Source organism: Nyctereutes procyonoides, unplaced genomic scaffold, assembly GCF_905146905.1.
Source record: "Nyctereutes procyonoides isolate TBG_1078 unplaced genomic scaffold, NYPRO_anot_genome, whole genome shotgun sequence".
NCBI lineage: Eukaryota > Metazoa > Chordata > Mammalia > Carnivora > Canidae > Nyctereutes > Nyctereutes procyonoides.
Genome location: NW_026575037.1, coordinates 2,802,347 through 2,827,006, shown reverse-complemented (window position 1 = coordinate 2,827,006; position 24,660 = coordinate 2,802,347). Strand labels below are relative to the sequence as shown.

Sequence of the window (24,660 nt, the reverse complement as noted above, 5' to 3'; positions counted from 1 at the left end):
AAATAAGAGGTTACCCCCTCTTCACAAGGGCCTGGGACGTTAATGAGGACATTAATCTTTCCAGGGGGTACCAGATTAAAGGAAAGGAAAAGGAGAGCTGGTTTTATGTTTGTTGTATGAAGTCTTGGGTGGATGTAGTCTGTTGCAATGCCAGTTACTTCTCTTTGTCAATCTGATTTAGAAGTCTGAAGCATCTGTATAGGCCAGGTGTCAGGTGGAGTGGTTTTTTGGCTGTGTGTATCCATGGCCTAATATCTTTTGGTTTTGCAGCAGTGTTAGTGGTCAGGAGCACTTGGGTAAGGTCTTTACCAGTGGGGCTCGAGAACTATTTTTCTCTGATGATGTTTTCAAAATGCCCAATTCTCAGCTTCCAGACTGTAACCAATAGGATCCTTTGAACTGGGGTTCACAGAAAGCTTTATGTACATATTGATTATAGAGTTTAGCTTAAGGTATTAAAGATTTATAGTAGCTCGCCATACTAGCATAAGACAACAAGAGATCAGCAGAATGTCATATGTAGATAGAATTCCAAAACGTGGGCAACCTGGGTGGCTGGGCAGTTTGGCGCCGCCTTTGGCCCAGGGCATGATCATGGAGTCCCAGGATCAAGTCCCACCATGGAGCCTGCTTCTCCCTCTGCCTGTGTCTCTGCCTCTCTCTCTCTTTCTCTCTCTCTCATGAATAAATGAATAAAATCTTAAAAAAAAAATTCCAAAACGTTTGCAAGGTTTTTGTTAATGTTTGTATGATTTACCTAGTGAAGGGGATGCACTTTGGTCCTTGGAGATCATGGAAACACACTTCTAACCATTTCTTTGCTGTTGTGGGGGGCATCAGCTTTGCAGCCAGGGAAAGCTTCAGTCCAATCAGAAAACACTTAAAATTACAGGAACATATTGATTGCCCATGCTAAGTGGCAGTTAAATGAAATCCAGCTGCAAGTGTTCAAAGGGCCCAGAAGGAGGTATGAAGCCTCTGGGAGCACAAACAGGATTTTTCCAGGATTGTGGCCTACACAGATTGGACATTACTAGTAAACAGTTTTTGTAATTTGAAAGAAGTCTCCACACTAATGTCTGTCCATAGTTCGAGTCATCTTAAATGTGTCATGGAGGGTGAAGGAATGCAAAAACTGAAAATCAGGGTTTGACAGGGAGCAGAGAAGAGCCACATGGCTGTTTTGGGTTTCCTGTAGTCCTATTTGTTGACAGTGATTTTTGAGCCATCTTAATATCTCCAATGTAGGGGCCAACTGTTGTCATGTGACAAGGACACACAAATGGAAGGTTTGGTAGTGAGAGTCCATTTTTGCAGAAGCCGAATGGACTTCAGGCACATGTGCCACAATCTTACAATATAAAGACTTAGTATTACTTCCTTGACAGTGCTTCTCATGTAATTTACATATTTTTTCTTGTCTCCTTTTTTTTTTTCTAATTTACATTTTAATTAACCAATATTTTAGGATACTCCAGGCCAAAGGCTTCATCTAAATTTGATTTTGGGAAGTTTATTAAAAATCTCCAAAAGCAGTTGCCTAAATAGGATCACAGATCATTATGAAACTTAAAAGGTAAAAAAAAAATTGTCAGTATTAATCTGACAATTAAAGCAGGCTGAAAGTCCAAGAAAACTGTCCTTTTAGCAGAGGGAAAACCAGATCCTCATTTCGTACCAGCCTTTTTTTTTTTTTTTTTTTTTTTAAGATTTACTTGTTCATTGAGAGGGAGAGAGAATCTGAAGCAGACTCCCCACTGAGCATTAAGCCCCACACAGAACTCAGTCTCAGGACCCTGAGATCATAACCTGAGCTGAAAGCAAGCCTGACGCTTAAGCAATTGAGTCACCCAAGTGCCCTGGTAACAGCTTTTGATATTAAAACTCTTTCCTGGGGGCACCTGGGTGGTTCAGTCAGTTCAATGCCTGCCTTTAGCTCAGGTCATGATCCCAGAGTCCTGAGATCAAGTCCTGCATCAGGCTCTTAAAGTTTTACTAAGTTAAATGATGAGTTAAGTTAAATTCATTAAATACATAGAATAAGACAAAACACTAAAACATTACTAAACATAGGTTTATCTATTTTGGATTCCTACTACAAAGAAACTAAAAGAGATTTAGATGTGTTAATACTACAAGAAAAAAATTTTAAAAGGGACACATATGCTTCTACGTAGTATGAAATGTATTCATAACTTGGCAAATTTAAGGAATGGTGGTTAACACTCCATTCACAATTGCTTCTTAGTTTTCTTTTTTTAATTTTTTTAAAGGTTTTTAATTTATTTATTAGAGACAGGGAGAGAGAGAGAGAGAGAGACAGGCAGAGGGAGAAGCAGGCTCCATGCAGGAAGCCCGACATGGGACTCAATCCCTGGTCTCCAGGATCATGCCCTGGGCTGAAGGCGGCGCTAAACCGCTAAGCCACCGGGGCTGCCCGCTTCTTAGTTTTTAGTATGAATTAAAGTTTCTAAGGTAAAAAGTTTAAATGTATGTAATTAAAACTACTAAAAAAGGAAACATTTCCATATGTCAAGAAAATAGGATGTTTTCAGGAAAGTATGAGGAATAGAGATGAATTTTTTTGTTAAAGGGAAAAAATTTAATTTTGTCCTAAAATGAGACTGGTTGTTTAAAGAAAAAAAGGACAAAACTGGAATACAGAGGAAAAAAAGAGCAATAGAGGGTTTGTGGAAAAGGAATCTTTGAAAAGGAATTTTAATATGTGGTCAAGCTGGTTAAGATTAAAATGTATTTGGTTTTTAAAGATTTTATTTATTCACGAAAGACACAGAGAAGCAGAGGCACAGGCAAAGGGAGAAGCAAGCTCCCCGCAAGGAGCCCAGTGCAGGACTCCATCCCAGATCCCAGGATCATGCCCTGAGCCCAAGGCAGACACTCAACCATTGAGCATCCCTAAAATAAATTTGTTTTAAAAAATGAGTGTTGGGGGCACGTGGCAGTCAGTTGAGCATCCGACCCTTGGTTTTGGCTCAGGTTGTGATCTCAGGGTTGTGGATTTGAGCCCTATGCTGGACTCCACACTGTGTGGATTCTGCTTAAAACTCTTTTCCCCATTCCACTCCTCTCTGTAAAAATAAATAAATCTTTAAATCTAAAATAAATACATAAGAACAGGAGATCTTAAGCAGATGGCCTCATCTTCCTTTGGGGGACTGGCCTATGTGGTACTTACTGGCACCCATCAGAAAGTTCTTGACTAGTCAGATAAGACTACTTTTCTGAGGGAGGTTGAAACTGTGAGTAGATTAGGTATTAAACTCTTGTTTGAGGACCCGACCTAAGTGATGCCATTTTGGCCCTGTGGTTTTATTTTTTAGCAAGTAAACGTGACCGTGAGAAATGTATTGTTTTATTACAGGACAATTTGTGCTAAAAATATTAGCTCAGTGATAATTTCAAAGTACCCTTTACCCCAGCATTCTGCTTCCAAGAATGTATCTTGCTGATCTAAAGGGATGAATGTAAAATAATATATGTAGGAGGTTATTCAGTGCAGCATTGTTTTGAATGATAAATGATGAGATGTGATCTAGATGTCCACGAGGAGGTCACAGACTGATTAAATGATGCATCTGTGAGGAGGAGAAAATTTCCTTCTTTTCTTCTATGTTCTCAGCTGGGGCTCCTGTAACAAAAGACATGAACAGGAGAAAAGCATACAAATATGTGTTACATGACAGTGAGCCTTCATAAGGCAATGATGACTGGAAGACGTGGTTTAACCTGAATATTTACGCTAGGTCTGGTGAAGTGCTAAGTTTTGGGGAAATGTGATAAGAGAAGGAATATGAGCTGAGTGTGGTAAACTCAGGGATTGCCAAGGCCTGTTCCTTCACATTCCTCTTGGCATCCCTCCATCTTCAATGGTAAGGCTGACCAACACCCCCCACCCCCCACCCCCCACCCCCTGCCGTAAGCCCCTTTAAGTGTAGGGAGGCACGTCTCACCTGAGGGTCTTACCACCTGCTTCGGGGGGAGGTTAGAAAGTCTTTACCTGTTGTGTTTCAGATTCCTTTTGCCTGAAATAGTATATCAAGGTGCCATATTTTGAGGTAGTGTGCCCTGAACCTTGTCAAGTCCACTGCATGGACAGTGGAATATGCAGCCTAAAGAAAATGGAGACATTTTTTAACATGTGGATATGAAAGCTCTCCAAAATATATTGTTAAATGAGGAAAAAGGGAGGAGGACATGAAACCTGGGAAATAGAGTGTGTGTGTGTGTGTGTGTGTGTGTGTGTGTGTGTGTGTGTGTAGGTATCTGGAAGGATACACAAGATCTAGTAACAGTGGATACCATTGAAGGTAGAGCAGTGGTCATTGGGTAAGGGATAAGGTGGGAGAGAGTCTGCACTGTTTTTCTTTTTTATATACTTTTTTTGGTTTTTGAACCATATAACTATTAGCCTAAGTAAAGATCCAACAGAATTATATTAAAAATCTAACAAGGGAACCCTCTTATACTCCTGGTGGGAATGAGAGCTGGTACAGCCCCTCTGGCAAACAGTATGGAGATTCCTCAGAAACTTAAAAATAGGAGCACCTGGGTGGCTCATTGGTTGAGTGTCTGCCTTTGGGTTGGGTCGTGATCCTGGGGTCCTGGGATTGAGTCCTGCTTCAGGCTCCCTGCAGGGAGCTTGCTTCCCCCTCTGCCTATGTCTCTGCCTCTTTCTCTGTGTCTTTCATGAATAAATAAATTTTAAAATGTTTTTTAAAAAAAGTTAAAAATAGACCTACCCTATGACCCAGCAATTGCATTACTAGCTATTTACCGTGTGTGTGTGTGTGTGTGTGTGTGATGGAGTATTATTCAGCCATCAATAAATGAACTATTAACATTTGCAACAATGTGGTTGGAACTAGAGGGTATTCTGCTAAGTGGAGTAAGTCAGTCAGACAGTTATAATTTCACTCGTGGAATTTAAGAAACAACACAGGGGAAGGGAGGGAAAAATAAAATAAGATGAAATCAGAGGAAGATGAACCATAAGAGACTATAGAAAACAAACTGAGGGTCACTGGAGGGGGGAGGAAGTGAGGTGAGTGGGTGATGGGCATTAAGGAGGGCACGTGTTGTAATAATGAGCACTGGGTGTTATATGCAACTAATGAATCACTGAACTCTACCTCTGAAACTAATAATACACTGTATGTTAATTGAATTTAAATAAATTTTTTAAAAAATTTCTCCAACACACCTTTTTGGCATTATTAATTACCACCATTTGGATTAATGTACTTTTGTGGAAGTAATTTATTTTGAGTTGTCCACTAGTTTACATTATTAAAGTGATCCAGGGGCACCTGGGAATCTCAGTTAAGTTTCTGCCATGATCCTGGGATCAAGCCCTGCTTTAGGCTCCCTGCTCAGTGAGGAGTCTGCTGCTGCTTCTCCTTCTGCTGTTCCCCCTGCTTGTGCTCTGCAAATACATAAATAAAAAATAAAATCTTGGGCAGCCCTGGTGGCGCAGCGGTTTAGCGCCACCTTCAGCCCGGGTTGGGGTCCTGGAGACCCGGGATTGAGGCCCACGTCGGGCTCCCTGCGTGGAGCCTGCTTCTCTCTCTGCCTCTCTCTCTCTGTGTGTGTGTCTCATGCATAAATAAATAAAATCTTAAAAAAAAAATAAAATCTTTAAAGTGATCCAAAGTTATTAGAAAAAAAAGTATTAGGTCATAGTCAATAAAAGGGATCACAGGATGAGAGACACTGGCAGAGCGTGGATGTCACTATCCTTCACCTTGTTCCTTGTTATTTAGATGGTTCCTTCATCAGCTTCAGGCCAAGTTCGAGGTTATTATGTGGACTGGAAAATGTTGCGTGATGTGAAGAGACGAAAAATGGCCTATGAATATGCAGATGAGAGGCTACGGATCAATTCACTCAGAAAGAATACCATCTTGCCAAAAGATCTTCAGGTGAGCCTATTAGGATGAGCCCCTTTCTGCCACAAGATCATTCTCAAATCAGAGTACTGTTGAAACTGTTGTGACTTAGTGACAATATAATTTCTGGAGAATATCAAATTCTTCTTGTTAACATAAATTAATACCCTTGAAGTGATTTTGGTGAGTTTCAGATTAAAGAGAATATTCATTCTTAACTCACCTTTTAACTGTTTCATTAGATGACCCTTAGAATGTACTGGTAAGCACACAGATTGGGCAGTTATTTTGACCTAAGATCTCTCTTTCTCCCCTACTTCCAACTCTTTGAACTGTCAAGGCATTGGGAGGTTTTGCTGATGCTTGAGGGAGGCCATCTGCCTCCTGCCTGGCCTAACCTGTTCCTCTCCTAGGGCAGCTCCTAGCCTGTCTCTCTGAACTCCTTTGCCCACCTCTGTGTGCTGAAGTGGCTTCCCATCTAGGTTTACTTTCTTCTACTCTTAACTTGAATAAGAGGATGTCAACCCTATTTGACTTCCTGAAGCATAAGGTCCTGTGCCTAACTGGTGACATAAAATACCTGCATTCAGGAGTCTTATTGGGGCACCTGGGTGGCTCTAATTAAGCGTTGGACTCCTGACGTCAGCTCAGGTCATGATTTCAGATCTCTACATCCTTGCCAGCATTTGATTTTACCCATTCTGAAAGTTGTAAGGTGATACCTCATTGTGGTTTTGGTTTTCATTTCCCTGATCATTAGTGATGTTGAGCATCTTTTCTGTGTCTGTTGGCCATCTATAATCTTTATGTCTTCTTTGAAAAAATGTCTATTCAAGTCCTCTGCCTATTTTTTAATTGGATTATTTGCCTTTTTGGTATTGAGTTGTATAAGTTCTTTATATACTTTGAATGTTAACCCTTTATCAGATGTATTGTTTGTACAGGTCTTCTCCCATTCAGTAGGTTGCCTTTTTGTGTTTGATATCCAAGAGATTACTGCCTTTATTTTCTCGGAGTAATCTGGTTGCAAGTCTTACATTTAGGTCTTTAATCCATATTAAGTTTATTTTTGTATATGGTATAAGTAAATGGTTCAGTTTCATTCCTTTGCAGGTAGCTGTCCAGTTTACCCAACACCATTTACCGAAAAGACTCTTTTCCTCACTGTGCGTTCTTGCATCCTTTCTCATAGATTAATTGACCATTTAAACGTGGATTCATTTTTGGGCTTCCAGTTGTGTCTGTTTTTGTGCCAGTACCATCCTGTTTTGATTGTTAGAGCTTTGTAGTATATCTTGAAATCTGAGATTGGGATACCTCCAACTTCACTGTTTCTCAGGATTGCTTTGGCTCTTCAGGGTCTTCTGTGGTTCCAAACAAATTTTAGTATTATTTGTTCTAGTTCTATGAAAAATGCTGTTGGTATTTTGATAGGGATGGCACTGAATCTGTAGATTGTTTTGGGTAATATGGACATGTTAATAATATTAATTCTTCCAATCCATGACCATGGGATATCTTTCCATTTTTTGTGTTGTCTTCAGTTTCTTTCATCAGTGTCTTAGAGTTTTCAGAATATAGAATTTTTCACCTCCTTGGTTAAATTGGCAAACATAATAAAGGTAGTAAATTGATCACTTATAAAGCCAATATGGAGGTTAAAACATAAAAACTAAGGTAGTAAAATCAGTTTTACCAATGAAAGTTAGTCTAAGGATACACAAAATAAGAAGATATAAAACCATCATATCTATAAAACATGGAGGGTAAGAATTTACTGCTTTTAGTTCGAACTTAAGCTACAATCAATATAACATAGACTGTTATACACGAGATGTTATATATAACCCAAGAGTAACTACAAATGAAGAAGTTGAAGTAGATACATAAAAAATAAAGTGAAAGAAATTCAAGCATAAGACTAAATATCAAACCCCAAGGGAAGAGAGCAAAAGAAGAAAAAAACCAAACACAATAAGGACACAATTAACAAACTGGTAGTAAGTCTGTACCTATCAATAATTACTTAAATGTGAATGGACTGATGCTCCAATCAAAAGACATAGAGTGACTGGATAAAAAAATAAGACCCATCTACATGCTGTTTACCCAAGACTCACTTCAAGACGTAAAGGTATATACAGACTGAAAGTGATCAGATGGAAAAACGTAAACCCTGCAAATAGGAGTGAAAAACAAAAAAAGCCAGGCTAATAATACTTGAGGTGTGTTTTCTGCACTCTGGGAATGGCAGTGGAAGAGGGTCACCAAGGTTTCATTTTCAAGATGGAAAGCCCATCCGACTCAGCTGTGATTTTAGCTAGCACTCCTCAGGACTATGCCAATCCACTGTCTCCCATATGGGGAGTAGTTCAAGAAAACAAGCTATGAGTGCAGCCCTTAGAGAATGCTTAAGGAAAACTAGATCTTCATTTAATTCCTGTTACAGTGTGGTAAAATGCTTAACATAGAGAATGAAGAAATGATGAGATGTTTTCAGAGAAACCAGCATCTTCGATAGAAGAAAACTGTTTGGTATTTCGAGAAAATTTTAAACACACAGATAGTGAATTTGAAGAAATTTATTTGAAAAATACCTTCAAGAATGTCAGTGCAGGGCCTAGGTAGCTCAGTTGATAGACCATGCGACTCTTGATGTCAGGGTTGAAAGTTTGAGTCCCACATTGGGCATAGAGATTACTTAGAAATAAAAAAAAGTAAAAAAAAAAAAAAAAAGAAAAGAAAATCAGTGCATGTGAAACTGAATCACTTGATACTGAGGCTTGCAGTGATCTTCAAAGTGACATTGTAAATGATCTTCCCAAACGAGGATTAAGTGAAGAAAAAGCAAAGTTGGACAAGCAGATTGAGGAGAAAGAACACCGTCTTCAGAGGCTAAAACTGGTAAAAAATTTACAGCTCAAAGATTGTCCTGTTATAGTTGTTAATAAAGAAGTAGAGAAGCTGGAGCCACCTATTGCTTTATGAGTTGTATCAGCTATGTTTGAGGAGAAGAAATCCAGCCTTACTCAGTTGATAGACCACTATGGGTTAGATGATAAATTGCTACACTATAACAGAAATGAAGATGAATTTATGGGTGTTTAATTCATAATTTTTTTCTCTGCTATTTCTGAGAATGACAACTTAAAACATAATACATTTTAAAAGGAAGGTAGAAACCATTAGGGCTTAGATACCTTGATGAACATCAATTTAGGGCACTCTTATATAACTATAAAATAAGTTTTACAGTGGAAATTTAGTATTTTGGATAAATTTGCCACAAAGAAAACTTGACATTTAAAGAAATGTGAAAAGAAACTTAGGTTAAAGAAAAAAAAGATGGCCATTTCTGGAAGTCAGGTTTTTGTTTTTTGTTTTTTTTTTTACAGTTTTACTTATTTAAGTAATCTTTACACCCAGTGTGGGGCTTGAACGCACGATCTGGAGATCAAGAAACACATACTGCTTTGACTGAGCCAGCCAGGCACCTCTGGAAGTCCATTTTATTTTTTATTTATTTTTTTTTTAATTTTTTTTATTTATTTATTTATTTTTTTATTTATTTCTGATAGTCAGAGAGAGAGAGAGAGAGAGAGAGAGAGAGAGGCAGAGACATAGGCAGAGGGAGAAGCAGGCTCCATGCACCGGGAGCCCGACGTGGGATTCGATCCTGGGTCTCCAGGATCGCGCCCTGGGCCAAAGGCAGGCGCCAAACCGCTGCGCCACCCAGGGGTCCCTGGAAGTCCATTTTAATATATGGTTTTGCTTATTGTGGTAAAAAAAAAAAATCTTCTAAATATTCAAAAATAGTCTGGTAAATGTCTAAACCTAAAATGGTCTAAAAATGCATGCCTGTCTCCTAAGTTTATGAACCTTGTTTTCATCCATTTCCCATGTATTTCCATCTGGATGGTGTAGCAGGTAATTAAACTTGTTCGTATGTCCAAGCAAACAAACAAACAAAAGACTTTAGAACAAAGACTGTAGCAAGAGACCAAGAAGGGCATTATGTAATAATAAATGGATCGATCCAATAAGAGGATATAACAATTGCAAATCTCTGTACCCAACATAGGACCACCTAAATACATAAAGCAAATATTAATAGATATAAAGAGAGAGATTGACAGTAAAACAAAACTATTAATAGATATAAAGAGAGAGATTGACAGTAAAATGTAGATCATCCAGACAGAAAATCAATAAGGAAACTGTGTCTTTGAATGATACATTAGACCAGATCTAACAGATATATACAGAACATTCCATCCAAAAACAGCAGAATACACATTCTTTTCAAGTACATAGGGAACATTCTCTAGGATAGATCACATGTAAGGTCATAAAACAAAGTCTCAAAAAGCTTAAGATGATTGAACTCATATCAAACATCGTTTCTGATCACAACAGTATGAACCTAGAAATAATTGTAAGAAGAAAAAACCCACAAACTCTTGGAGGATAAACAACATGACACTAAGCAACAAATGAATCAGGATGAAATCAGAGAAAATTAATAAAGACATGGAGCCAAATGAAAATAGTGTAGGCTAAAATCTTCCGGACACAGCAAAAGTATTTCTGGGAGGGAAGTTTAGAGTCATACAGGCCTACCTTAAGAATTAAGAAAAATCTCAAATAACTGACCTAACCTAACACTTAGAGGAGCCAGAAAACAACTAACAAATCTCCAAGCTAGTAGATGGAAGGAAATAATAATGATCAGAACAGAAATAAACGAAATAGACATGGAAAAAAAGAACAGAGAAGAACAATGATAGAAAGCTGGTTCTTTGGAAAGATAAACAAAATTGATAAACAGCCAGGCTTATCAAGAAGAAGTAAGGAATGAAATAAATAAAGGAGAGGAAATAACCGATACCACAGAAATATAATTGATTATAAGAGAATATTTGGAAACTTATATACCAGCAAATTGGACAGCCTAGAAGAAATAGGTGAATTCCTAGCAATCTGCAATTTCCCAAAACCAAATCAGGAAGAAATAGAAAATCTGAACAGACGTATTACTAGCATTGAAATTGAATTGGTAATAAAGCTCCCAACAAACAAAATTCCAGGATCAGATGTATTCACAGGTGAATTCTCCCACACATTTAAAGAAGAGCTAATATCTATTCTTTTCAAACTACTTCAGTAAATAAAAGAGGAAGGAAAACTTTCAGATTCATTCACATGTCCCCCATTACCCAATACCAAAAGCAGACAGGGACACTACAAAAAAAGAAAACCACAGGCCAAAATCTCTGATGATCATAGGTAAAAAAAAAAAAAATCCTAAAAAAAGCAAAGCCATTTCAAAGGATCATTCTCCACAATCAAAGAGATTTATTTCAGGGACGCAAGGGTAGTTCACTTTTGGCAAATCAGACTACCCACAAAGAATAAAACCCATATGATCATCTCAGTAGATGTATTTGACAAAATACAACAGCCATTCATGATGAAACTCAACAAACTGGATTTAAGGGGAACATACCTGAAATTAATGAGAAGGTCATTTATATAATGTAAATGAAGGTCATTTACAGCTAACATAATACTAATGGTGAAAAATTGAAAGCTTTTCCAGTAAATTTGGAAATAAGACAAAAATGTCCACTTTCACTACTTTTATTCAGTATGGTACTGGAACTCTTAACTGTAGCAGTCACACAAGGAAAAGAAAAGTCATCAAAATTGGTAAAGTAAAATTGTCATTGTTTGCAGATGACCTGATACTATACATAGAAAACCCTGGGGCACCTGGGTGGCACAGTTGGTTAAGGAACCCCTCTTGGTTTCAGCTCAGTTCATGATCTCAGGGAGTGAGATTGAGCCCTGCGTCGGGCTCCACACTTGGCAAGGGATCTACTTGAGAGATTCTCTCTCTCCTTCTCCCTGCCCTTCTTCTCCCTCCGCTCATTTGTGTGCACATGCTTTCTCTCTCTCTCTAAAATAAATAAAATATTTTTAAAAACCCAAATGACTCCACCAAAGAACTATTAGAACTGATAAATGATTCTAATAAAGGTGCAAGATATAAAATTAATATACAGAATCTGTTCTAATTCCAAACATTAATAATGAAGTAGGAAGAAGAAGAAATTAAGAAAACAGTCCCATTTACAATTATACCAAAAAGAATAAAATACCTAGGGCATACTTTTTTTTTTTTTTACATTTCTTTTTATTTGTTTGATTTGCCAACACCCAGTGCTCATCCCATCAAGTGTCCTCCTCAGTGCCCATCACCAGTTACCCCAGTCCCCCGCCCACCTCCCTTCCACAACCCTTTGTGGAGTCTCTCATGGTTTGTCTCCCTCTCTAATTTTTCCCATTCAGTTCCCCTCCTTTCCCTTATAATCCCTTTCACTATGTCTTACATTCTACATATGAGTGAAACCATATGATGATTGTCCTTTTCCGATTGAGGAAATACTCTTTAATGCTTAATAGTTTGAGTTAATATAGTGGCTTTCATATACATTAATTTATGTACTATGTTAGAGTAATTAATGTGCTTTCTCAAAGTCTGGCGGAGGGTCAGTCATACTTGTCATATTTGAGTGAATATAATCACACACATTAATATGCACATATATAAGAAAAAATCTCTGCTGAGAAATCCTTAATGCAAGCTTCTGCAATAATCTCTTTTTCCTCCATCTCAACCACTTTTGTCCTTACTAGATTCATTCTCTATATTGCAAATGATCTTTTAAAAATGTAAATCTCATCTGATCTCTCATCTTCACTTCTCCAGCAGTCAGAATCTTTACCATAGGTGTCAGGGCTCTGTTACCCTTCTGCAGCCTCCTCTCAAATCACATTCCCTCTTATTTGATCTGTATCCCAGAGGTTTCACGTTTTCATGACTGATAAGTCAAATGGGAAATAACCTAACTTTATACCTTAAGGAACTAGAAAAAAGAAGAGCAAAGTAAGTAAGCCCAAGTTAGCAAAAGAAAGGAAATAACAGGGGCACCTGGCTGGCTCAGTTGGTAGAACATGCAACTCATGAATTCAAGCCCCACATTGGGCATAGAGCTTACTTAAAGAAAAAGGGAAAGAAAAGAAATAACAAAGAATAAAAGCAGAAATAAATGAAATAGAGACTAGAAAAACACTAAGGATCAGTGAAACTAAGCTGATGTTTTAAAAAGATAGACAAAATTGACAAATCGTTAGCTAAATAACTCAAAATCAGAAATGAAAAAGGAAACATTACAGCTGATACTACAGAAATACAAAGTATCATAAGAAACTGATATGAGCCATTATATGCCAACAAATTGGATAACCCAAAAGAAATGGATAAATTCCTAGAAATATACAGCCAAAAATGACTAAATGGACGAGAAATAGAAAATCTGAACTGACCAATAATGAATAATGCTATTGAATTAGTAATCAGAAACTATTCAGTGAAGAAAAGCCCAGGACCATATGGCTTCATGAGTGAGTTCCATGAAACATTTAAAGGTGAATTAATACTAGGGTGCCTCAGTGTCTCAATTGGTTAAGTGTCTGTCTTTTGATTTCCAGCTTGGGTCATGATCTCAAGGTTATGTGATCAAGCTCCATCCCAGGCTCCTTGCTGGACATGGAGCCTGCTTGGGAGTCTCTTTCCCCTTCTCCCCCTTTACCCCCCCCTCCAAATTTTTTTTAAATCATTAAAGAAAAAGGTAGATTAATACCAATACTTCTTAAACTCTTCCAAAAACTAGAAGGCAAGGGAACATTTCTAAATTTATTTTATCAAGCCAGTATAACCCTGTTACCAGGGCAGCCCTGGTGGCTCAGCAGTTTAGCGCTGCCTTCAGCCCAGGTCGTGATCCTGGAGCCCCGGGATCGAGTCCCACGTCGGGCTCCCTGCATGGAGCCTGCTTCTCCCTCTGCCTGTGTCTCTGCCTTTCTCTCTCTCTATCTCATGCATGCATAAATAAAAATCTTTAAAAAAAAAAAAAAACAACAACAGCAAAAGAAACAACCCTGTTATCAAAGCCAAATAAAGACACGATAAGAAAAGAAACTAAAGGAGTGCCTGGGTGGCTAACTCTGATTTCAGCTCAGATGACCTCAGGATTGTGAGATCAAGCCCCCTGCATGGTGCTCTCCTGGGTGATGAGCCTGCTTAAGATTCTCTGTCTCTCTCTCTCTCTCTCTGTCTTTCTCTCCCCCCTCCTTCTTCCCCCTTCCCTGCCTCCCCCCGCAACTTCCCACTCAAAGAAAAAGAAAAGAAACTACAGACCAATATCCCTGAAGAATGTAGATGCAAAAATTCTTAAAATACTAGCAAATCCTATCCAATACCATATTAACAGTATCATCCATTATTATCAAATGGGATTTATCCCTGGGATGCAAAGATGGTTCAACATATGCAAATCAATAAATATGATACACCACATTAGTAGAATGAAATACAGAAATCATATAGTAATCTCAACAGATGTAGACAAAGCATTTGACAAAATAACAAGATTTTTTTTGTAAAAGCTTTCTAGAAATTGGGTGTAGAAGAAACATGTAACAAAATAATAAGCCCATAGGTAACATTACACTCAGTGGTAAGAGGTTGAAAGCTTTTTGCCTAAAATCAGGAACAGGAAAAAGATGTCCACTCATGGCTCTTCTATTCAGCCCAGTACTGGAAGTCCCAGCCAGAGTACTCAGGCAAGAAAAATTTTTAAAAAGGTTGGCTCAGTGGTTGATCCTGTGTTTATGGATCAGAAGGATTAATATTGTTAAAATGTCCATATGTGGGGCACTCTTGATTTAAACCTGGGTCGTGACCTCAGGGTTGTGAGATCCAGCCCTGTGTTGGGCTCTGTGCCCAGTGGGGAGTCTGCTGGGGATTCTTACTTTCCCTCTCCCTCTGTCCCTTCTCCCTCTCTCTCTTTATCTCCCTCTAAAATAAATAAATAAGTCTTTAGAGCAGCCCGGGTGGCTCAGGGGTTTAGCACCGCCTTCAGCCCAGGGCGTGATTCTGGGAACCCAGGATTGAGTCCTGCGTTGGGCTCCCTGCATGGAGTCTGCTTCGCCCTCTGCCTTTGTCTCTGCCTCTCCCTGTGTGTGTGTCTCTCACAAATAAACAAATTGAATAAGTAAATAAATGAATAAATAAGTCTTTAAAAGAAAAGAAAAGGTCCTTATTATACATGAATCCACGTATAGACTTTTTGCAATCCCTATCAAAATTCCAATGGCATTTTCCCCAGAAAGTAAAAAAAAAAAAAAAAAAAAAAAATCCTAAAATTCATATGGAATCACAAAAGAGCCCTGAATAGCCAAAGCAATCCTGAAAAAGAACAAAGTGGAGGCAATACACTTCCGAATTTAAAGCTTTATTACAGGGGCTTCTGACTGGCTGTCAGTGGAGTGTGTGACTTTTGATCTCAGGGTTGTGAGTTTCAGCCCCACACTGGGTATCAAAATTACTTAAAAATAAAATAACCATTTTATTACAGAGTTGTAATACTCAAAATAGTATGATACTGCATGAAAACAGACACTAAGAACAGTGGAAGAGAACCAAGAGCCCAGGAATAAACCCATTCCTATACGGTCAACAAATATTCAACAAAGGAACCAAAACTATGCAACACAGAGAGAATAGTTGCTTTAATAAATGGTGTCAAGGAAACTAGATGTTTAGGTGCAAAAGAATGAAATTGGGCATCTGTCTTATTACACCACTTACAATAGTTAACTCGAATGAAAACTTATCTGAACTGTAAAACTAGAAGAAAACATGAGGGAAAAGCTCCTTGACATTTGGTCTTGGCAGTGATTTTTTTTTTTTTAAGATATGACACCAAAAGCACAAGCAACAAAAGCAAAAATAAGTGGGACTACATAAAAGTAAATAACCTCTGCACAGCCAAAGGCCTGATAAAGGGTTAATATCCAAAATATATAAGAAACTCTTCTAGTTCAATAGCAAAAGAAACCCCAAAAACACTTTAGTTGAAAAATGAACAGAGAACCTAAATAGATGTTTTTTTCAAAGATGTACAAATGTCCCCTACAGGTACATGAAAAGATGCTCAACATCACTTATGATCAGGGAAACGCAAACCCAAAACCACAATGAGATGTTAGAATTACTATTATCAAAAAGACAAAGTGAATAACTGTTAGAATAACTATTATGAAAAAGACAAAGTGGGCCTGGGTGGCTCAGTGGTTTAGCGCCTGCCTTTGGCCCAGGGCATGATCCTGGAGTCCCGAGATCGAGTCCCATGTCAGGCTGTCTGCATGGAGCCTGCTTCTCCCTCGGCCTGTGTCTCTGCCCCCCCCCCCTCTCTCTGTCTCTCAAGAGTAAATAAATAAAATCTTTAAAAAAAACAAAACAAAAAAAAACAAAGGGTAAGTTTTGGCAAAGATGTGCAGAAAAGAATACTTTTGTGCACTATTGGGGATGTAAATTGGTGCACTAATTATTGAAAACTGTGTGGAGGTTCCTCAAATAGTTAAAAATAGAACTACCCTATGGCCCAGTAGTTCTGCTTCTGCATGTCTGAAGAAAATTAAAATAGTAATTTGAGAAGATACCTGCACTCCCATGTTCATAGCAGCATTATTCACAATAGCCAAGATAGGCAGGCAACCTAAGTGCCAGCAAATAATTGAATGTGATATTTATTAAAAGACAATGTGGTGTACATACACATATATACAACATAAAATAGTATTTTACCTTTTGCAGTAAGATAAATGTACCTGGGGAGCATTACGTTAAGTAAGTCAGAGAAAGACAAATACTTTTTGGTTTCACTTACATATGGAATGTGGAGTAAGTTGAACTCCTAGGAACAGATTAGAATAGTGGTTACCAGTGGCTGGGAGGTAGGGGGAAATGGGGAGATCTTGGGCAATCTACAAACTTCTATTTATAAGGTAAGTTCTGAGAGTCTAACATATCAAATGGTAATTATAGACAATAAAGTATTATATGCTTGAAAGTTACTAAGAGAGGAAATGTTAAATGTTCTCATCACCAAAAAAAGGGGGAGAGGGTAATTATTTGGGATGATGGAGGTGTTCACTAGGCCTTTATTGTAATTATTTTGCAGTGTATACATATATCAGATCATCATAGTGTGTTACACAGTTAAATCTCAAAACGGGGGGAAAAAACCTATGAGGAGACAACAGAAATATGTTCATGTATTTTCCAAATGATTTAAATAAGAATGTGTAGTATTAGGTGAAAAACTAAGGAAGACAAGAATACAAAATTAATATACAGAAATTGATGACATTTCTATACACTAATGATAAAGTAGCAGAAAGAGAAATTAAGAAAACAGTCTTGTTTACAACTGCGCCAAAAACAAAATAGCTAGGAGTTAACCAAGGAGGTAAATAAAAGACCTGTACTCTGAAAACTATAAAACACTGATGAAATTGAAGACAAGGGCAGCCCTGGTGGCTCAGCAGTGTAGCGCCGCCTTCAGCCCAGGGTGTGATCCTGGAGACCCAGGAACAAGTCCTGCGTCGGGCTCCCTGCATGGAGCTTGCTTCTGCCTGTGTCTCTGCCTCTCTCTCTGTGTCTCTCATGAATAAATAAATAAAAAATTTTTTAAAAATTGAAGACAATACAAACAAATGGAGAGCTATTCCATGCTCATGGGTTGGAAGGATTAATATTGTTAAAATGTCCGTACTACCCAAAAAACTCTTTAAATTCAGTCCAATTCTTATCAAAATACCGACAGTACTTTTCACAGAACTAGAACAAATAATATATTTTTTAAAGATTTTATTCACTTATTCATGAGAGACACAGAAGGAAGCAGAGACATAGGAAGAGGGAAGAGAAGCAGGCTGCATGCAGAGAGCCCGATGTTTGACTAGATCCCGGGACACTCTGAGCCAAAGGCAGATGCTCAACCGCTGAGCCACCCAGGAGTCCCAAGAACAAATAATATTAAAAATTTTATGGAACCATGTAAGAGCTCAGATACCAAAATAATCTTGAAAAAGAACAAAGCTGGAGGTATCCCAATCCTAGATTTCAAGATATACTACAAAGCGGGCAGCCCGGGTGGCTCAGCGGTTTAGCGCCGCCTTCAGCCCAGGGCGTGATCCTGGGGACCCGGGATCGAGTCCCACGTCGGGCTCCCTGCATGGAGCCTGCTTCTCCCTCTGCCTGTGTCTCTCCCTCTCTCTCTCTCTCTGTCTCTCATGAATAAATAAATAAAATCTTTAAAAAAAATGATATACTACAAAGCAATAGTAATCAAAACAATGTAGCACTGGCACAGAAATAGATATATAGATCACTGGGACAAAATAGGACAGAAATAAACTCGCTTAACCTATGACAAAGGACAACTACATGCAAAAGAATGAAATTAGACCAAGTACTTATACTTACATAAAAGAAAACTCAAAATGGATTAAAGACCTAAATGTGAGATGTGAAACCATAAAACTCCTAGAAGAAAATATAGGCAGTAATTTCTTTGACATCATCTGTAGCACCATTTTTCTAGATATATGTCTCCTCAGGCAAGGGAACCAAGTATAAATAAACTTTTGGGAATAACACCACAATAAAAGCTTTTGCACATCAAAGGAAACCATCAATAAAGTAGAAAGCCTATTGCATAGAAGATATTTGCAAATGATATGTTGCAAATGATTATAGAGGTTAGTACCCAAAATATATAAAGACCTTCTACAACTTGGGGCTCCTGGGTGGCTCAGTCAGTTAAGCATCTGCCTTTGGCTCAGGTCATGATCCTGGGGTCTTGGGATTGAACCCTGCATTGGGCTCCTTGCTCTGCTGCGAGCCTGGTTTTCTCTCTCCCTTTGCCTGCCACTTCTGCTTGTGCTCACTCTCTGTCAGATGGATGAATAAAATCTTAAAAACAAAAACACTTCTACAACTCAACACCCAAAAAAGCAAATATTTAAACATAGAGGACCTGAATAGATACTTTCCCGAAGAAGACATCCAGATGGCCAACAGACACATGAAAAGATGTTCCACATCACTCATCACCAGGGAAATGCCAATCAAAACTACAATGAGATGTCGCCTCACACCTGTCAGAATAGTTAGAAGTAAAAAGACAAGAGATACGTGTAGGCAAGGATGTAGATTCAAGAGAAACTTTGTGTGTATGTTGGTGGGAATATAAATTGGTACAGACACTGTGGAAAAGAGCATGGAAGCTGCTCAAAAAATTAAACATAGAACTACTGTATAATTGAGTAATTCCCCTCCTGGATACTTGCCCACGGAAAACAAAAACACTAATTCAGAGATCCATACACCCCTGTGTTACTGAAGCATTGTTTATAGTAGCTGAGATAGGGAAGCAACCCAAGTGTCCATCAAAAGGAAAATGGGTAAAGAAGGAGTGTGTGTGTGTGTGTGCGCGCGTGCGCGCGCGCGTGTGTATACACTTATGTATATACAGTGGAATATTATTCGACCATAAAAAATGAGATTTTGTCATTTGTAACAACATGGATGGACCTAGAAAGTATTATGCTAAGTGAAAGAAAAACAAATGCCATAAGAATTCACTTATATTTGGAATCGAAAACAAATACAGAAGCAGACCCATAAATCCAGAGAACAAACTAATGGTTGCCAGGGTTGGAGGAGAGAAATGGGCACAAGAAGTGAAAGGAAGTGGGAGGTATAGGCTTCCTGTTTATACCGAGTCATGGGATGAAACGTACGGCATAGGAATATGGTCACTGGTGTGATGGTGTGGTGTGGTGACAGAAGGTAGCTACACGTGTGGTAAGCACAGCATAAGTATAGATTTGTCGAATCACTGTCGTACACCTGAAACTGTGTGTCAAGTATACTTCAATAGAAATAAAATAAGATCCAAGAAAAATTTAGGTAGCTGCCCTATTCGTAATAGCTCAAAACTAGAAACTACCCAGATGTCCATCAGTTATAGAATGGATAAAGGAATTATGATATGTTCACACAAAGAAAATCACCACCAGTGAGGATGAACCAATCCCAACACATGCAACAAACAGCAGGGATGAATCTCACAAGCATATTATTGAATGAAAAAGCCAAAGAGAAATGAATAAAAAAAGAATGCCTACTGTATGGCTAGGTTTATATAAAATCTAAGAACTCATCGTTGGTGTTAGTAATCAGGTGAGCTGCTGGCTACAGTGCCTGTGTTCGGTGTCTGAAAGGAGGCACAGGTGGGGCCAGGGCTGCTACTGCCGTTTGGTTATATCTCTGGTTGCTTGTTACAGAGATGTTAAATTACTGAGCTTTACACTTAATGGTTTGTGGATTCTTGAGTATGTTAGATTTCTATAAAATTCTTAAAAATTGTTTTGGGAGAATGCCAAACATTTCTGTCATTTTCCTGGTCTATTTGTTTCTACCTACCCAGAGGTTAAGGTTCACTACTGTGTCTGAGGTTAAGGTTCACTACCCTCTGTTCCAACTTAAGCATCTAGAATAACTATGAATGTGATCTGGGTAGTAATGTTGTGACTCTCTTAGGAAGTGGCTGATGGAGAAATTGCCGCCCTTCCCCGGGATAGCTGTCCTGTCAGAATCCGAAATCGGTGTGTTATGACATCCCGTCCACGTGGTGTAAAGCGACGCTGGAGGCTTAGTCGTATTGTCTTCCGTCACTTAGCAGACCACGGGCAGCTGTCCGGGGTCCAGCGAGCAGTATGGTAACCGGCTTCTGAACCTTCTGAGCAGGGAAACCAGTTCTGGCAAGAAGAGACCTCTCTGCTCGGGGAAAACCTAGTTTCACAGGGGTGCAGCATGGGAGTCTGCTCTGCCTGATGCTGCCTACGGTTAAAGAACTTTTTAACTTCAAATGAAGAAATTTGGATGTTTCATTCTGTCTGTGAATTCCAGCTATCTGGGAATTATCTTTTCTCTTGGACTTAAAAATGAAACACACTGTTTCCATGCATGGTACAAGGAGTAGAGTAATAAAAAAATATTCTGTGAAAAAAAAATATTCTGTGAAAATATTCTCTGTATGCCTGCCTTTTCCTTCACACTTAAAACTTTTAGCAACGTATGAGGGTTCCTATATTTTTAAGGGCATTGTTTGATAAAGCAGCGTCATCTAATAGTTAATGCAACTCATGGACAAGTAGCTCATTTGTGGCAATTTGTCCTCATGGCCTGGCTTCCCTACCCTGCACAGCACACACACACTACTGTTAGGGCAACAAGGCAGAGCTTATGCTCTCGGTTATCTAATTCATGCTCGACTTGTCTGTGTGGTAGTTGGACCCGAGGCAGAAGCACTACATGTTTTCTTGTTCCGTCTTCAGCAGCCTTTAGAACAAATGTCTCTTTAAGCCCCTGAAAATCTATCCAAACAGGAAGAAATTGTTGGAATAGTTTACATTTTCTGTATTGTTGTTTATTTTGTCTGTAACAGAAATGAGTAAAGGTAGCAAAGGATTGTCTTGTTCAGGGCAGCCCTGGTGGCTCAGCGGTTTAGTACTGCCTTCAGCCCAGGGCATGATCCTGGAGACCTGGGATCAAGTCCCACGTTGGGCTCCCTGCATGGAGCCTGTGCCTGTGTCTCTGCCTCTCTTTCTCTGTCTCTCGTGAATATATAAAATCTTTAAAAAAAATTCTTTCAAAAAAAAAAAAAAAGATTGTCTTGTTCAGTAACTCAGCAGTGATCTGCTTCAGTGATAGAAATGTCCAGGGTGTAGTAGGCAAGCACCTATGTAACGTCAGCAAAACATTCCCAGAGCTGACGTCTGAACTTAAGAGGCAAGGGATGAAATTTTGGCAAGGGGAACCGTGGAAGCAGAGGCGCAAAGGCATCAGAGTGGGACAGCAGTCCCTTCACTGAATGAGAAACATGAAACACGGGACATAGGCCATCTCACGGAAGATACCACATTCTGGGAAGGTAAGCCTTCAGTGAAATACCAGCTATTGAAAGTTTTGAGCAGAGGATTGATAATCACCAGTTGCCCTACAGACAACAGACAATGGTGTGGTAGATCTACACCAGTTAGTAGGGTGTCACAATCGTTCTGGAAGACCAGGGCCTGAACTAAGGGAGTGGAGGCAAGCAAGAGGATAGATTTTAAGAAGTCTTACTTAGAAAATCAGGCAAGACTTAGAGACTCATTATATTGAAGAGGTAAAGGGGACTGTGGATTCCTGGTAAGGGTGATTAAATGGATGTTAGAAGGCAACCCCAAGATAGGAAACACAGGAAGAAAAGAATTGGTTTGGAGGAGAAGGGGCAGGTGGGTTGGGCTGAGGTTTCATTCGTGCTGTTTGAGATGCCTGTCTTCCCAGTGGAGAAGTGTGGTGTGCCACTGCAGAGCAGAGTCTGGAATTTTGGTGGAGGTGAAGCTGTGAGAGAATGATCACAAACTTTGGATTCATGTTTCCCAAGTTTATGTTCTAGCTTACGAGCTGGAATGCTCTAGCTAATATCCCAACTAGTAACTCATCAGATCATAACTAGAAGACCACATGTGTTGATTTCTGGCGTATCATTGGTAGGACACCTGCTTTTCATTTGTTTTCATTTTCCATTGTTTGAATCGGGGATCCCAGTATGATCCATCGACCTTATTTGGTGGCTCATTCTAACGTTTTCAGGTCACTCATTTGTTGGAGGAGCCAGGTCATTTGTCCTGTAGAAGGGTCAACATTTGGCTATTCACGTGTCCTTTATTGCTCCATCCCTAAAACCTAGTTACAGAGACAACTAGATTCAAGCTCAATTTTTAGGAATGCATTTTCACAAGTGAGCTGTGTACTACTTCCAGTCACATCAGAAGGCACCTTTCTGGTTGTCCTCCCATTGTTGGGTCCTGTATCTTGTTGACTTGATGAACGATATTTGGTATTTCCTCATTTTTTGTCATAATGTAATGCAGGCTTACCTTGTGTTATTTTCAGACATTTTGTCAAGAATCCCTCGTCCTTTTAGTAGGGACGTTTAGAGACCACATATGAGCACTACAGGTCCTGCTGTTTGCTACTGAATTCTGAATTGTTCTTGCCCTTCTGGTGGGTGTTGCTAAGAAATGTGCATTTTAAAAAATAATGGTAAATTTATATTGATTCTGTACTTGTCCAAGTATAAGCTCCTAATGACTTGTTCATTACCTTTATCATGTAATACATATAAATTGCTTCAACATAAACTACTGATTCCACTAATTGATCGTAGTGTTAAGACTTCTGTGGGTGTCCCATCTCACTTGCTATGTTAGGTTTCCAAATGTGAGGATTACTTTTTATTTAGCTTTTAAATGTTAAATTTAAAATGGTTCTAAAGTTGAAACTAGACAAAAGTGCACTCACAAGTACCATTCTCATCCCACCTCTTTCTTCCCCTATGTTATCCCTTTTTTTTTTTTGTTTTGGGTTATTCTAGTTTTTGAAGTACTTGTATGTCTGTGTATTCACACATCTCACCCTTTTAGACACTAGGGTAAGTTTACCATAAACAATTTTCTATACTTGCTTTTCTTATATCCTGGTGATCAATCTTTATCAGTATCTAGAAAGTCATTTCTTCTTGTGACTGTAAGGACCTCCTATGTAGATAGGTTTATTCAGCTAGTCCTGTTAACATTTGGGTATTCCGATTTTTTTTCATTTATCATTCCAAATTTTTGCCAGTGTTAGCTGTGAGGCAAGAGGCTAGAAGTAGAATTGTCAAAGGATAAATGCAAATATAATTCTGGTGGGTATTTTTTTGTTTTTATTTTTTTTGGTTCTGGCTGATGGGCCTGGAGGTCTGGTGGGTATTAACAACAGTTTTAACCTTCACCTTTATTCCATTCCCATATTAGGTATTTCCCCGTACTCTCAACAGATTAAACTTTTGGGAATTTTTCCAGTAAAACTGTTTTTGTCTTCTGAACAAGGTGAGGATCTTTTGCATATATTGAAGTTATTTATATTGCTTTTTCTATGAAGCTGGTTTGGGAATCCTCTCAGTATGTCCTGTTTTGGGTACTACTGTGGAGTCTTTTTGCCATGTGAACATTATGTAGTTAAAATCGTCCAGATTTAGCTTTGACTTCTAGATTTGAAATCACATAGTATAGTCTTGGAGCTCTGTCCGTGTATCTTAAGTATTCATAAGGCTTCATTTTGACATTGAGAACTTTGATCTTTTTGGCTGTTATGTCAAATGCTCAGCTTTCTTGCAGTTTTGAAATGCTGTTACTGTTACTATATTCTAAAAGTTACCTATGTGTTAATTTAAAACCCTACTGCTTTTACCAAATTCTCTTAATTGTAATTAGATGTGTTTAATTGCTTTCTTTTTATCTAACTGTATTGGCAAATACAATGTAGTAATGAAGATCACAAGGCATCTTTTGATTTTTTGGAGTAAACTCTAAAATCCTCCCTTTTAAAAGCCTTTTTTTTTTTTTAAGACTTTATTCATTTATTCATGAGAGACACAGAGAGGCAGAGACACAGGCAAAGGGAGAAGCAGGCTCCATATAGGGAGCCCGACGTGGGATTCGATCCTGGGTCTCCAGCATCAGGCCCTGGGCCGAAGGTGGCGCTAAACCGCTGAGCTACCTGAGCTGCCCTTGAAAGCCTTTCTTAACATACTCCTGGACAGAACTATTCCATTGAACAAAACCTAATCAACTACTGAACATAGGAATAGATGGATTTTTATTTTTCCCTTATTGTTTACTCTGATCCATGGCTACTATATAAAGATGTTTTCTTATTCTTGTCAAGTTTAGATTTAGTTTTATTTCT

The 24,660-nt window shown here is 38.7% G+C and overlaps 1 protein-coding gene and 1 pseudogene across 3 annotated transcripts in view; both read left to right on the top strand.

The window, feature by feature from the left end:
* MRPS14 (mitochondrial ribosomal protein S14) overlaps positions 1-24,595 on the top strand; it is a 29,350-nt gene extending 4,755 nt beyond the window's left edge. Inside the window, exons 2-4 of one of the 3 annotated variants that reach the window (XR_008663662.1) lie at positions 5,781-5,939; positions 20,422-23,801; positions 24,321-24,595. Coding sequence is in view for 2 of the 3 variants with exons in the window: in XM_055319421.1 (XP_055175396.1) it covers positions 5,781-5,939; positions 20,422-20,604 (342 nt within the window). In the remaining variant the exon portion in view is untranslated. Of the gene's footprint in view, positions 1-5,780; positions 5,940-20,421; positions 24,295-24,320 lie in introns of those variants that run through there. The other 2 variants (XM_055319421.1, XM_055319422.1) reach the window with 2 other exon arrangements.
* On the top strand, positions 8,154-9,057 carry LOC129506009 (swi5-dependent recombination DNA repair protein 1 homolog; annotated as a pseudogene).
* Positions 24,596-24,660: the final 65 nt, after the last annotated feature.